The sequence below is a fragment of the Antechinus flavipes genome, chromosome 2 (assembly GCF_016432865.1).
Source record: "Antechinus flavipes isolate AdamAnt ecotype Samford, QLD, Australia chromosome 2, AdamAnt_v2, whole genome shotgun sequence".
Taxonomy (NCBI): Eukaryota; Metazoa; Chordata; class Mammalia; order Dasyuromorphia; family Dasyuridae; genus Antechinus; species Antechinus flavipes.
In genome coordinates, this window is record NC_067399.1 from 526697267 (window position 1) to 526714007 (window position 16741).

The 16741-nt window shown below is 32.0% G+C and overlaps 1 protein-coding gene across 1 annotated transcript in view; it reads left to right on the forward strand.

The window, feature by feature from the left end:
• The window catches only part of UNC13C (unc-13 homolog C), a 744392-nt gene that overhangs the window by 404324 nt on the left and 323327 nt on the right, over positions 1–16741 (forward strand). The window contains exon 16 of the mRNA XM_051980682.1: positions 4283–4411. Coding sequence (XP_051836642.1) covers positions 4283–4411 — 129 coding nt within the window. The remainder of the gene's footprint in view (positions 1–4282; positions 4412–16741) is intronic.

The window sequence follows — 16741 nt, forward strand, 5'->3', positions numbered from 1 at the left end:
AAAAGAAAAAGAAAAAGAGCTTGGATAGCATTCTTCAAGAGATCATCAAGGAACACTGCCATAATATTCTAGACATAGAGGGGGAAATAGTCATTAAAAGAATCCATCAATCATCTTCAGAAAGAGATCCCACAAGAAAAACTCCCAGAAACATTGTTGCAAAACTCTAGAACTACAATCTCAAGGAAAAAATACTGCAAACTTTCAGACAAAAACAATTCAAATATCAAGGAGCAACAATCAGGATTACCCAGGATCTGACAGCTTCTAAAATAAATGATTGGAGAACCTAGAATACCATATTCCAGAAGGCAGAGAACTTACAGTTACAACCAAGAATTAATTACCCAATGAGACTGAGCATCATCTTTCAGGGGAGACCATGAATCTTCAATGAAGTAAGAGACTTTCAATCATTTCTATTGAAAAAAAAAAGAGAACTAAAGAGAAAATTTAATTTTTAAACATAGGAACCAAGAGAAGCATAGAAAGGTAAGTAGGGGGAATTTATATTATTTAATATGTTATTAATAATTATATTAATAATATTAAACTGTTTGTATCCCCAGATGGGTAAATGTTATTATGTAACTCTTGAGAATTATATCTATCATTAGGGCAGCTGGGGGAAGAGGGGGGAGGCATCTCATGGATGGAGGGTGTGATTGTGAATGACTCTGATGTTATGATATCAAAGAAAAACACATTAAGGAGTGGGAAAAGGTCTGTACTGAAATAAGAGGAAAGGAGAGATATGTGGGACAAATTAGATCACATGAAGAGACACAAAAGAGATATTACAATTAAGGAAAAGAAGGGAAGGGGATAAACATTGTCTGAATCTTGATCTCAACGGTTTTGGCTCAGGAGGAATAATTTAATCATTCACTTGGATATAGAAATGTATCTAACCCTATTAAAAATGGGGCAAGAAAGAAGAAAGAAAAGGGAGAGTCTGGATAGAAGGGAGGGCAGAAACACTAGAAAAAAGGTTAGAAAAGGGGGAAGGATGATAAAAGATAGCATAGTGAGTGAGATGGGTTTAAAAAAAACATTACAAAGTACAAGGTAGAAAGAGAGAACAAAAGTATATACAGGAGAGAAAATAGGATGGAGGGAAATACAGAGCTGGTAATCATAACTGTGAGTGAGAATGGGGTAAACTCTCCCATAAACAGATGGTTATAGCAGAGTGGAATAGAAAACAGAATCCTACAATATGGTGTCTTCAAAAAACACATTTGACACAGAGACACATATAAAGTAAAGGCAAAATGCTGAAACAGAATAGATTATATTTCAGCTGAAGTTAAAAACAGTAGAAGTAGCAATTCTGGTCTCAGATAAAGCAAAAATAAAAATAGATCTAATTAAAAGAGAAAGAAGGAAAGTACATCTTGATACAAGACACCATAAACAATGAAGTAGTAATGATACTGTTTGTATATGCATTAAATAATAGATCATCCAAATTCTCAGAGAAGGTATTAAACCAGGTAAAGGAAGAAATAGACAGCAAAACTGCAGTAGTGAGGGACTTCAACCTTTCCCTCTCTGAACCAGACAAATCTAACCACAAAATAAATAAGAAAGAAACTAGGGAGGTTAATAGAATCCTAGAAAACCTATATATAATAGATCTCTGGAAAGAAATGAATAGGGACAGAAAAAAATACACCTTTTTCTCAGGAGTATGTGACAATTACACAAAAACCATGTATTAGGGCATAAAAACTTCTCAATCATATGCAAAAGGCAGAAATAGTAAATGCTTCCTTTTCAGACCACCATGCAATAAAAATTATTTTCATTACATGGCCATGGAAAGATAGATTTTTTAAATTTCCAATTGGTTTTTAGTCTAATTCTAAATAGTGATTGGGTAAAATGACAAATCACAGAAATAATAACTTCATCCAAGAGAATGACAATAATGAGATAACATACCAATGACAGAAAAACATTGATAAATGTTTCAAGGGATATGGGAAAAATTGAAACACTAACACATTGTTGGTGGCGTGATAAAATGATCCAACCATTCTAGAGAGCAATTTGGAATTATGCTCAAATGGCTATAAAACTGTGCATATGTTTTAAGCTAGCAGTCCAATATTTGGCCTGTATCCCAAGGAAATCATAAATGAGGAAATAGTATCACATGTGTAAACATGTTTGTAGCAACTTTTTTTGCGGTGGCAAGGAAATAGAAAATGAGTAGATGTCCATTGCATAATTAATAAGTTGTAGTATGTGAATGTAATAGAATATTATTGTTGTATAAAAATGATGGACAAATTGATTTTAAAAGGTCCTCGAAAAATTTACATGAACTGATGCTGAGTGAAACAGGCAGAACCAGGAATATATTGTCCACAATAAGAACAAGAATGTGTAGTGATCAATTATGAAAAATTTAGTTCTTCTTAGTTCTTTAGTGATCCAAGGCCATCCTAATCAACTTTGGTTAGAAAAATGCCATCTGCATATAGAAAAAGAACTGTGGAAATAGAATGTAAATCATCACTTATATTTTTTCTCTCCATGTTTTTTCCCTTTTGTTCTGATTTTTTTCTCCAAAAATGATTCATAAAACAATTTGTATTAAAAATAAATTAATTTTTAAAATGAAAAAAATAAATGAGGTTTAAAAAAAAACTCTTCTAGATTAAATGTCAAAACTACAATTGATAACTAACTTAAACAGCTTTAGGGTCTAAAAGATGGAAAGCATTTAGGAAACAGACATCCCTAATAGTCATTTTAACAGAGATGATTTGAGGAAAACATTAGATATATTTATTATAATGTTACTATCATAGGTTAAAAAAAACTACCCTGCAGTAAATTCCCAAAGAGAACTTCATGTTTAAAAATTACTTGAGATTCTTTTTTATTCAAACTTCTCAAATTCAAGTTTGATTAATAAATGTTAGTTAAGCATTATGATCATATTAAATAACATGTATATATATACATGGACACAAAAATAAATACATGTAGATACACATAATGCCACATACCCCTCCCCATTGCCTTTTTTATTAATTCCATTTCTTTAGAGAATGCCATATTTTGTGTCTTATATAGAGAGATAGTTTCTGGTAATTTAATCATTTTATTAATAAGATGAGCATATAATTAATAAAATGATGGTCATCTGGCTATCTTTTTAGACCAAAGACAATGATAGTATTAGGGTTAGAGCTTACATTTTTTTGGAAGAGGAATTTTAAGCCAATAAGAGAGGAGCCACATTAAAATTAGGAGCTAAGGGGAATTGTGTATCACTTTTGGATAGAAAAACTATATCTATAATAAGACTAGTCTTGACCTAATTGACAAAAACTTGTTTGAATTAAATTTACCTAATAGTATAGATTCCTTTTAGGTTGAATTGTATCAGATAAGTTAATTCAATTTCATTATCAGTAATATTCTTCAAGAAAATGAACTTTTTATTTTTAAAATAAGGATATTAAAATAGAGAACTCTGAATCATCCCAATCATTGTTTATTAATAATCATTTCTTTTATAATCAAACATCATTATCCAAAGGCAATGGAATTGCATATATTTGGCAAGATGAAGTGCTGGAGAAATAGTCATTGCAAAAAATGTCGAGAGAGAGAGAGAGAGAGAGAGAGAGAGAGAGAGAGAGAGAGAGAAAACCAGAAAGGAAAAAAAAAAGGAGATAATCACCTACTGAAAGCCATAAATGACTTATGGAAAAACAGAAATTGGTACCAGGGAAATGTAGATGTAGAAAAGATTACCAGTATATTGAATGGATTCGCTACGCAGGGTTTTCTGCGAGACAGGGACAAGATGATAGGCAGGCATGGATGGTTCATGATCTACATCTCTGGAAAGGATGTCCACATCAGGAAGACCATTGATCCATCTAAGTATCTAAAAGTTATTTAGATAAATTTTAAAAAAAATATGAATTTTATTATTGTAAACATATGATATACATTATAAATAAGTGCAGATTGCATATTTTGCTACAATATATATGTATATCTAAATGTAAAAGCAACATGTTAAGATAGCTAGAGGGCTAGTCTCAGAATCATAAAGACTTAGGTTTAAAAGCCACCTCTGGAACACAGTAGTTAGGTGTTAATATGGGCAAGAAAACTGGGTCCCAGGCAGCTAAGATTATACCCATGACAATATAGGTACACTTCTCTGAGTATTAATAAATGATGGATGATTACTGGTTATTATTCTTCATATTGCTATATCTTCAAATAATGAAAATCTTCTCTTTTTCAGGTTTTAGAACTCCAAAGTCCACCAAGAGCCAGCACTGTTGTAAAGGACTGTGTCAGAGCTTGTTTAGACTCCACATATAAGTATATTTTTGATAACTGCCATGAACTCTACACACAGCTTATAGATCCGGTAAGAAGCAAATATATGTTATTTGTGATTTTTCTGCTTCCTTGGATTTAAAAGGAAAGCAAAACATAATCATAATTTTATATCAACCCAAGATCATAGAATTAGATCATTTTATTTATATACAAGGAAAAATATTAGGGGGAAATGAAATCTCCCCTCTTTGAAAGGGTTAATCAAACTACTTCTTAGATTAAAACAAGAGAAAGTAAATTAAGGATTAGTGTTAATCAGTTTGTTTTTCTGTATGCTGTATGCTTGGTGGTGAAGATTATATTAGATAAAAACAAAGTGTTAATATGTGTCAAGATCAGAGAATAGAAAGAGCACAGGAGATGGGAAGACAGAAAAAATAAAAAAAACCATGAAAGAGTTGCAGGCTGAACTAAGTCAGAAGTGAGCATAAGTAGCATGAATAAGTCCTCAAATGGAGAGTCTAAAGTGGAACTAACCAATCAAGATGAGACCAAAAGAGTAAAAGCATCTTCAAAGTGAAAGGTCATCAGGGTTAGAAACAAAGTGAAAATATACTTTTAATTAAAAAGTTCCTACAATTTAGAACCAAAATGTATTTTCATTAATAGTATTACATATAATTACAACAATTTAACTATTTCTATAGATAATTCAAATTCATTTGATCACTGCAAATCCCACAAGTCTATAAGGTTACTGGAGATAACTATATTCCATTACTCTCCTTGGTTCATTCAGAAATATGCAATAGTAGAGAATAAGGGAGAATTTAGAATTACATCAATAAATTGTTTACTAATTGATCAATTGTTGGATAACAAATAGTTCCTATTATCAAGGGATCTTTATTCAGTTTGTTTCATTGGAAATTTTCTAAATTTCACAGAGTTTTAAAAAGATTGATTATTAAATTCAAAAGAAAAAAGAAAATTTAAACATTATATATATTTTTAAAACCAAGGAAGAATTAAAAAAAATTAGTCTGTGAGAATAATGGCACTATTAAGTACAAAGAATTTGTATATCCTCAGTTGGGAAGAAGCTAGATATTATGTGCATCCAAAGTTGAGAGCTGATAATGTATGAACAGTAATAGATCAAAAAGGTAAAGAATCCAAGGATATCAGAACAAGACTGCTAAGTTTGGGAAACAGGAAAAGAAAGAAATACTGAGTTTGTGGAGAGGATAAAGTATAGGTTCAAGAGAAGCATAATAGTAGGATAAAGTAAGAATGGAAGATTGAGTAACTTAATGTCTTTAGAACTCAGTCTCCTTATTTATAAAATAAGGAAATGAGTGAATTAAATTACCTCCAAAGTCCTTTGTAGCCCCAAATTGATGTTTCTGTGATCTTGTTTTTAGAGAGGATTATTTTAGAATTCAAGATCATGGATGGGATCAGATCTGAGGTATAATGTTCTCTGGGAGCAGGTTTTTTGGGGAGCTTCTGGAGGCAGCCTTAGTTTCAGTTCTGTGTGATTATTACACAGCCAGGTGTTAAAGTCCAGTCCTTTATTGTCTCTTCCACAATAGCCCAGTTAGCTTTCTTAGAGGCTTATCTCTCTTCTTGGTTCCAAGAGCTCCTGTTGCTAGTCCTTTACCTCTTCCAGCTTCTGACTCTAAATCAACTCTGAATGCCTCCAGCCAGCACAGAGGTCAAATGTGAAATGAATCTGACTCTGTCTCTGAGAATGGTCTTGTGGGTTAGTGGGCTTGTCCTTCCTGACTTGTGAATCTCTTGGACTCCTCTCTGACTTGTGAATCTTATAGAACTTCAATGAGTACTAAATACATTAGTGAGCTAGAGAACTGTTAAGTACCATGCTAAATTAGATAACTGACTTAGCATCTTGTAAGAATTCTAACATGTATATGTTTTATAGAGGACTGATGAAGACTTCAGATTTATTTTGTTCCCTGCTTCCCCAGCCCACCTGTTGAAATTACAGAAGAAGTGGGTAATTGAGACAATAATGTTTCAGAATTAGTTTCAGAACTCACATTTTGTCAAAGATGTGAAACTTTTACTTGCCCATAGCCTGAGTGGCTTCAGATTGTAAAGTGTAAAGACAAAGAAAGAAGTAGTCTTCTGGGGACTCTAACAGCTTATCTTCTTGCCTTTCTGAAATAACTAGAAGAAAATAGGATCTTCTAGTGCTTTGGGGAATAATTTGCTTGATTCCTAGGATGTGTGTACAGAAGAGATTCTGCATACAGCTACACAAATGTAAATGTTAATTGTCTCTGACTCATTGACTGTCATATGTGTAGCTTAAGAAAACACAAACAACTTTTTCCCGCTTTCCTTTATTTTTTTTTCAGTAGGAAACCTATCAAGACAATAGATAGAAACAACATAAAAACACTACTACCTACTTTAATCTTATCCAATATGTCTTTTTGGTGCTTTCTCCTAGTGGTAGAGAAATTGGTTAAATAAGAAAGATTAATTTTATTGTTGTTAGCTTGTGGTGATAGTGTATTTTTTTGTTTTGTTTTTTGGTGACAGATTGCTTACCTATTCAGGACCATATTAATAGCTTTGTCAAGTCAAACTAATTGTTTAATACTTTGAAGATAGAAAATCATGTGACTGAGTCTTTAAAAAATGTTGGTTGTCATTTCATATCGTATAAATATAACAATGTCCTTCTGAAGAGAACCTTAATACAGATGGGAAAAACATTTTTTTGCCCTTAAAATACTTGTTTATTAAATACATTTATAAATTTTAAGCTCTGTACTCATTCTTAGACTGAGTTCTCTTTTATACAGATAGATATGCCTTATCTATCTGCATACACTTTGATACACAGTTATACCCTTTAAAAGTTAAAACTCATATTTAAAGTTTAATTGAGTCTAATTTTTCACCAACTTGGAATTTTTTAACACATGAAAACCCACCCACAAATTAAATCAAAACACTTTAGGATTTATTTAATTGGCTGTTTTGAGAATTTGTTCCTTAAATATATGGTATGCTTTTGTAAGGTAGCATGACTGACATGTGAATACAGTGGAAATGAGTTTCCTAGCAACAGGACTAAAACTGTGAAATCAGAAGAAGCACATTTCTCTCTTTATTTTCTAAGACTGAAATCTTTACATAGCATAATGGTTAAAAGTTAGATAAAGCAAACATTCTTTGTTATGATTTACAAAAGACGGAGGAAAGAAAATATTCAAGTTAGTAAATATTACCTGCAAGGTAATAAGTATCTGTATGGTACATGTGGAGTAGCTAGCTATCTGAAATGAGGAAGATTCATCTTCCTGAGTTCAGACTGGCAAGTAACTGACAAGTCAATTTACTCTGTTTGCCTCAGTTTCCTCATATGCAAAATGAGCTGGAGAAGGAAATGGCAAACCATTTCAGTATGCTAAAAAATCCCAAATGATGTCACAAAGTCACACAACTGAACAACAATAAACTGTATACCCAAACAAATATATACTACATATACTTATGCCTCAAGGATAAAAGGATAGAGAAGAAGGGATATTTTAAAGAGGATTCCTTATATACTCGTTTATCATGAATCAGTTTTTATGATCTAACTCTAAAAATAAATAAAAAGTAAAAAAAAAAATAAAATAGCAGCAACAATATAATTATTAATATTTATATTTATTTATATAACAGTCACAACCTAATATTGAATCAACTTTCTTGCTGCCATAATATACTACATTCTTATTTTAAGATTGCAAATAGGAGAATTCTATGATCTTAGAAATAAACTACTGCCTGACTCTGTCCCTCCAGTCTCTTCCTTTAAAGTCAATTTTTTGAATGCAAGTTGGAAGACTAGATAGCACAGTGAATAGAGTGGTTATATATCTATCACTATTAAATTACATCTTAGTAGATTTGACTCAACAATGCAACTTTCAAATGCCAACTCTGCTACTCATCAATATGACTTCAAGTCATTAATCTCCAAATCAGGGTAAATGAGTGGCACATTATATCATTTTCATGAGTTCAAATCTGGCTTCAGGTCCTTACTAGCTCTGTAATACTGAGCAAACCACTTAATCCTCTTTGCATCCATTTTCCTATCTGTAAAAAGAGATGGGAAAGGAAATGGCAAACTTCTTCAATATCTTTGCCAAGAAGATGTTATGAAGACATCATGAAGAGTCAGACAAGTCTGAAATGACTGAAAAATAATAAAACAACAATAAGACTTCTAAAGATGTTTTCTCATTTGTAAACTGAGATTTGACTTAAATGGTATCTAAGATTTCCTTTCTTCTCTGAATTAAATTAGATCCAGAAATCTATTCTTCAAAACATAAATAGTTCTACCTATGTTGTAGATTTATTAAAACTATTAAATATTACAAAGACCACTAAGCAACTGCTGTAATCAATATTTATTGATTATTTGTTAATCTGGAAAGATAGGTTGGAATCACATTGTCAAAATAGCTTGTTAGAAATATGCTCATAGGATTTTGTAAACTTAGATACATGATAATATTTCGACATTGTGAAACAAGCTTTCTAAGAGTTTTTGGTAACATTTAAAGCTTGATTCAGGCAGCATAGTGTTATAAGAAAATGGGACCATCTATATAGCGATCTATGTCTAGATCTATATACCTCCTCATAGGAAAAAAAAAAATATATATATATATATATATATCACAGTTTATTTCAAAAAGCACATAAAAAATCTCCATCAACCTATAAATATACATATTCTCCAAATAAAGTTCTACTCTGATTCTTGCTTCATCATAGTGCAGCAGTAGCTCTACGTTTGAGAAGATCCTGCCCATGTACTACAAACTCTATTCAAGATCTTTAAGTATGGGTCAAGTGATATTGTATATTGAATCCCTAAGATGGACCATGTTCTTCTGAGATATACATATAGATAATATGTATGTAAGAGCTATTTGCATTTGTGGATGCTCAAGAAATATCCATCCAGGTGAAATAATAAATCTGTGTATACATATATACATACTTGCATGTATATATTTACATACATGTGTATACATCTCTACATACACAGCCTTATATTCATATGTATATACATAATACAGATTTATATACATGTATACATAAAAATTCATATATATCAAGAGCACATATTGAGAAAGTAAAGAATATTTGTTATAGTTGATTCTTTGTGACCCTATTTGGGATTTTCTTGACAAAGATAGTTTGTTATTTCCTTCTCCAGATTAAAGAATATAGAAGCTAAGAAAAGTATTTCAAAAATTTAGCCCCTTTAGAAAAGCTGTTGAAGTTCTATTTCAAAAACTATAAATGCATATACATATTTTAAAGAAATCAAATGAAACCTTCAGGAATGAAATACATTGTGATTGACATCAATTTGGAATCAACTATTCAATCTGTTTTATGAAGTTAGAATCTCAAAGTTGTTGAATTGTTTTGGAACAGTGTTTATTACTAAATCCTATTGTCAGTTTCTGGCATTAGTTGATGGAAGGAATAAAGGCAAAATTGTGGTTATTTCTTGTCTGAGCCAGTAAAATGGTTACCCTATACTGTTGTCTTGGGCCAGGGGCCTTTATGGGGATTTGGAGTACGAATGAGAAGACCTGACCTATTATTTACTAATTTAGCAATTCAAAGGACCAAATGAGATAACATGTAAAAAAGATTTTGATAACCATTGCATTTTTCATTTTAAACAAGACAAAACAAATAATGGTGAAATTATTCTGACTTCTGAAAATCCATTTAGGTTATTTAATTTAATTTTAATTTCGTACATCATGCTTTTCCCAGGGAAGAGACTTCTTTTTCGTTCTAGTTTCATGCTCTTCCAAGTCCTCAGTGATTTCTTTTGTTCACAAAAGATGACAGGCTAAAAAGAATGGATTCATTTTATTTTTTCCCTTTTGGCATTTTAACTACTTTTAATTAAGATGTGTGTAACACTACATTCCTTCCACCCCCCACCAAAGGCTTAGATGTCCCTGAACAAATCTTGCATTGGTTACATTTCCATCATGGTTGAAAAGACTTGAGGCATTGATGAATTCTTAAAGCAAAAAGGATGTTTCAAGTAAGTTCTTTAGGTAATAAATCAGCCAAACATGGATGGAAGAATAGAAGAAGACTCTCATTTGACACCTTCTCTTTGTGAAAAGTTAATTAAATCATTCTCATATTCTGTCAATCTTTACAATCTACAGTATTCACAAATCCAAATGTAATCAACATGTCTAGGGAGGCAGTGTAGGGGAAAAAACATTGCTGCTGGACTCGGAGCACCCAGGTTTAAGTCCTGCTTCTGATGTTCACTGTCTATATGATGATGGGCAAGTCATTTTACTTTGTTGGGTCTCAGTTTTCTCATATAAAAATATAAGAGGTTTTAACTAAATATCCTTTGGGATCTTTTCTATCTCTGGAGCTATTATACTTTAAGAAAGTGGCTAAAGTGAATGTAAATGTTATCTTAAGTTCTAGATATATAATCTGTTGATTCAGAAAATAGTCATAGCTAAAATTATGATATTAATGACACCAATGCTAGCATTTCGATAGAAGCAACAAAAACTACTTATTGCTTTTTCACTAATATTAAATAGTAGATTGTCATTGACAGGAAATAGTAAATTAATAATAAAAACAAACAATAGAATTAGCTATAAAAATGATTTGATAGGAGTCCCCATAGTGCTGGCAATTGAACAATCCCTTATATATTATTTTCTAACCATCTGTTATAAGAAAAGAATGATACATGATACTGAGAGCTACAAAGATTAGTAGTCCTTGTCTTCAAGCCAATCTAATGGGATAATAATATCTATACAAATATTTGCTTTTTTGCAAAGTAATTGCAGTTAAGTGTCTTGCCCAGGGTCACATAGCTAGTATGTAAAAAGTGTTTCAGGTCATATTTGAATTCAGGTCTTCCTGACTCCAGGGCCAGTGCTCTATTCACTGCAGATATATACTTTAAAAATAAAAACAAAAATACATTTTCTATATATCATGTTTCATTTTTCATATTAAGATTTTTAAAGTAAAAATATCATTTAAATTTTATGTGCAATATTAGCATGATAATAAAAGTCAGTACATTTATAGGAAATCAAGCATTTCTCTGTGTGCTTCTTTGATGCTTCCCAGTTATGATATCAGGTAGCCCAGCAATAAAAATAATAACAAAATAACAACAAGACAACAACAACAAATAACAACTACAAGAAAAATCTTTGCAGCATGATGGTCAAAAAACAAACTGATTCCTGTATATTGATATTTTTTCTACTATTTTGTTTTGAAGTTTTGAAAGTCATTAAATGTAGTAATGCTCATGCTAATTTGTAAAAGGCAGATATATTAAAAACAATAAATTAATGTATAAGTAAAAGAATTTTTTCATATGCCAAAATCTCACAACAAAAGGACAATTACATTTATAAAGTTTTCATTAAAAATATGTAAAGTTTTCATTGAAAAGCTTTCCCTTATCAAACTCTACTCTTTGTCCACATTGTAACCTTTAATCCCTCAATTTCCTCAAGTGCCTCATTCCTACACTAATCAACTTCTCTTTTCACAGGGACAAAATCATGCTAGGTAGACTAGAAATTCATATATAGTCTCAACAAGGCCTCCATTGCAAGTAGCTGGAGGCTTAGTGGATAAAGTATGGAACTTAGAATAAGGGAGTTCAAGTCCTGCCTCAGATATTTACCAACTACATCCCAGTTTCTTAAACTATGGTTCATGACTCCATATGTGGTCTCTTAATTGAATGTGGGGATCATGAATTATGATTTATTATCAGCAACTATTTGACTTGCACACCAATTTTATATATCCTGGATCATGTAAAAATTACTCAAATAAAAAAAGGGTTTCAATTGGAAAAAGTTTAAGAAGCCCTGAACCATATATGTCTCTTAATCAAGGCTAAATAGTTTCCACCTTCCTTAATTTATTTATTTATAAAAATGAAGGTAATAATAATATTTACCTCACAGGACTGTCTGAGGATAAAATGATACAATATTTAAAGCATTTTGTTAACCTTAAAACAATAAATAAATATTAGCTATTCTGAGCATGGAAATTTTTTTATGCTTTCTATATTAATTCACCATCCCAATCATCTCAATTGTTATTCCAAATTTACTTTAATGAATCAGAAGATCTGTGATTTCAAGACTAAGGTTATGTCATCCACTCACAAAAACATAACCTTTTCATCTCTTTAAAGGTCTTAATGAATTACTTGGGATAATTCCTTATTCTCTGAGCCTCAGTTTCCTCATTTGTAAGCTAAAGGTATATTATATGACCTCCTATGTCCTTTCTAGCCTGAAATCTACAGTGTAATGACATATGATACAATTAATTGCTGCAGGCAAAATAAAAGTAGTTTCCTGAAATTCAAACTTCCGAGGATGAAGCTTTTCAAACCTAATTATAATGATTCTCATATTTAATTGACTTTTTCAATTATCAGGCATTTGTTTTTCTCCTTTTTACTTTTACTCCACTAAGAGGGGGAGGGAGTGAAGAAAAAAATTGGCAACAAATATGCAGAGTCAAGCAAAACAAATGTCCATATCGACTATGTCCAAAACATGGATTTCTTCTACTTATTTAGTCCATCATCTCTCTGTCAGGAGGGGGTAGCATTCTTTATCTGTCCTCTGGAATCAACTTGATCAGAGTTCTTGAGTTTTTCAAAACTATTTGTTTTTACAACATTGTTGTTACATTACAGATCTTTTCACTTCAAGTCTTCCAAGGTTTTTCTGAGTTTTCTTTATTTCTTATGCCACAATAATATATAATTATAATCCATAATTGGTTCAGTCATTTTCCATATGATTTCCCATCTTATTCCTATTTTTTGTTACTACAAAAAGAGTTCCTATAAATATTGTTGTATATATGACACCTTTTACCTTTCTTTAATCACTTTAAAGTATAGGCTTGGTAGTGGTATTGATAAGTCAAAGAGTATGGACAGTTTAGGAATTATTTACCATTCCAAAGTGCTTTTTAGATGGGGTATGCCAATTCACAGTTCTATCAAAAGTATGTCAATCTTTCTTTTTAACTATAGGCCCACAAACATTTATCAATAGACCCTTGTTGTCAACTTTGCCAAGATGATGAATGTGAGAAAACCTCAGTTGTATTCATTTATTTTTATTTTTTAATTATAGGGAACTTTTTTAATATGGCTATAGATAATTTGAATTTTTCCCTTTGTCCATTTTTCAATATTATATGGGTCTTAATCTTATAAATTTAAATCATTTTCTTATATATTTTAAAATGAGATTTTTATCAGAGAAACTTGTGGCAAAGGTTCCCCCCCACACACTAGTTAAATGGTTCCCTTTTAATATTACCTGCAATGTGTGCAATTTTTTTAATAGTTTCTATAAACAGCTATACGTATTCTCAAATGATTGTCTTACCCAGGCAATAATCAAAGCTTTTTCAGCCTTTTAGACTGTTAATATGTGTACTCTCTTGTCAAAATCTTGTATAACCTAGGACTGTTGTTATAACATATTATGGTATCAAAGAAATAATTAATGAAAAATGGATTACTACGTGTGAAAGATATTGAAGATCTCATTAGAGTAGAGTTGGACCTATGATCTCAGTGGTACAAAGAACTCTGTTATGAGGAGACTCCTCCCTACAAATAAATATGTAGTCTGTAACTTAAAGTCTTAGAGTTTTAGCCTTGAGAAGTTGTGATTTTTTTAGAATCATATGGCCAGTATGAGTCAGAGGTAGGTCTTGAATCCCAGTACTCCTGGATTAAAAACCATCTCTTGATGGACAGAAGCAGCTACACCCAAAGAAAGAACACTGGGAAATGAATATAAACTGCTTGCATTTTTGTTTTTCTTCCCGGGTTATTTATACATTCGGAATCCAATTCTCCCTGTGCAACAAGAGAACTGTTCGGTTCTGCAAACATATATTGTATCTAGGATATACTGTAACCTATTCAACATGTATAGGACTGCTTGCCATCTGGGGGAGGGGGTGGAGGGAGGGAAGGGAAAAATCGGAACAGAAGTGAGTGCAAGGGATACTGTTGTAAAAAATTACCGTGGCATGGGCTCTGTCAATAAAAAGTTATTTAAAAAAACAAACAAACAAATAAATAAATAAAAACCATCTCTCTATTCATTAGCCTGCTCCTAAGCATGCTAAAGAGTAAGACAACATTTTTAGGTATAGTGAAGATAGAGGAATCATTTTGTCATGGGAAAAATGCTATTTGTTTTATGTCTTGTGAAATAGGTAAGATTTTCATGGGCAGAGATAGAAAAATAGAAGTACATTATCTAGCTTAGGGAGCAGAATGAGTAGACATGAGGATGGGAAAAGTATTCTTCAAAAGGTAAGGTATCAAATTTGTCTTTAGTATAGACTACATGAACAGGAGAATAAAAAGAAAAGATTGAAAATATAAGTCATAATCATAGCATTTATAATATTCATTGCAAAGCTAAGAAGTTTAGGCTAAGTTCAGATAATAAGGAACTATTGAATGTTTCTAAATAATGGTGTGATATGTATAGATCTATATTTTAGGGCAATTAATTTGTTTTGTTTTTTTTTATTTTTATTTAATAATTACTTTATATTGACAGAATCCATGCCAGGGTAATTTTTTTTACAACATTATCTCTTGCACTCATCTCCGCTCCGACCTTTCCCCTCCCTCCCTCCACCCCCTCCCCCAGATGGCAAGCAGTCCTATACATGTTGGATATGTCGCAGTATATCCTAGATACAATATATGTTTGCAGAACCGAACAGTTCTCTTGTTGCACAGGGAGAATTGGATTCAGAAGGTATAAATAACCTGGGAAGAAAAACAAAAATGCAGATAGTTCACATTCGTTTCCCAGTGTTCTTTCTTTGGGTGTAGCTGCTTCTGTCCGTCATTTATCAATTGAAACTCAGGTCTCTTTGTCAAAGAAATCCACTTCCATCAAAATATGTCCTCATACAATATTGTTGTTGAAGTGTATAATGATCTCCTAGTTCTGCTCATTTCACTTAGCATCAGTTCATGTAAGTCTCGCCAGTCCTCTCTGTATTCATCCTGCTGGTCATTTCTTACAGAACAATAATATTCCATAACATTCATATACCACAATTTACCCAGCCATTCTCCAATTGATGGGCATCCATTCATTTTCCATTTTCTAGCCACTACACACAGGGCTGCTACAAACATTTTGAGGGCAATTAATTTGAAAGTGGTATGTAAGAGAGATTAGAAGAATAGGCGAGTTTGAATTTTATGTTGAAAACTATCAATAGTATAAAAAGTGTTATAAAAAAGTGCTGTAAAACAAAGATGGGAATTCCTACTAGAAAAGAGACAGTACTAAAATTGAAGGGGAAAAAAGAATATAGTAGAAGAATGACTGGTTTTTTTAAATATGCATTTAAATTCTTAGTGTCTTGTTTTTATGTGTGTTAATTAAATATTTATATTTTTAATTTGTACTCTTAGTTCATTTATTGTACAAGGAGCATTTTTATAAATGAAAACATTTAGCAAATACAGCATAACAATGAATTTGTGCCATATGCTGTTGACACTAAGAAGAATACTTAGCAAAGAACATTAACTTATGCTCCTCTATGATACTGGCTTTTCCCCCTAGAAGACAGGAAATAACTGATACAAGTAAAATATGTATCCCACAGACTATAAATCCTTTCCTACCTTGTAATGTAACACCCCTATTCTTTTTTCCTAGAGGTTAAGAGATGCAGCTTTGCATAATTTGAATAATAGCACTTAGATTCTCGCTGGGGGATCTTGAGAGATTGAGACATTTGGAGAGAGAGCAGAGTATACTCTTGAGCCCCTGCATCCACGAAAAGTACTCATGCAGGCAATGAGTACTCCAACTAGGGGAGAGAGGATATCAAACTGTGATGAGTCAAGAGGAACCAAAGTGGAATTGGAGAAATGTTAAATTGTCAGGTGTATGAATACATTGTTCTTTTAAACTCTTGGGAAGACTGTTCCATGAAGTCAACAATTCTCCATCATTGATTAAATGCCTTCTATACGCCAGGCACTGTTCTAAGAGCTGAGGTCCCAAAGGAAGGCAAAAACTCTTAAGGAATACACTGTCTAATGGGGGAAGCAACATGCAAATGAGTTGTAGAATCATTTTTAGTTGTGTCTTACTCTTTGTGACCCCTTTGTGGGAATATCTTGGTAAAAATACTATAATGACTTATCATTTATTTCTCCAGCTCATTTTACAGATGAAGAAACTGAGGCAATCAGTGATAAATGACTTGCCCAAGACCACAGAGCTAGCTAGTAAGTGTT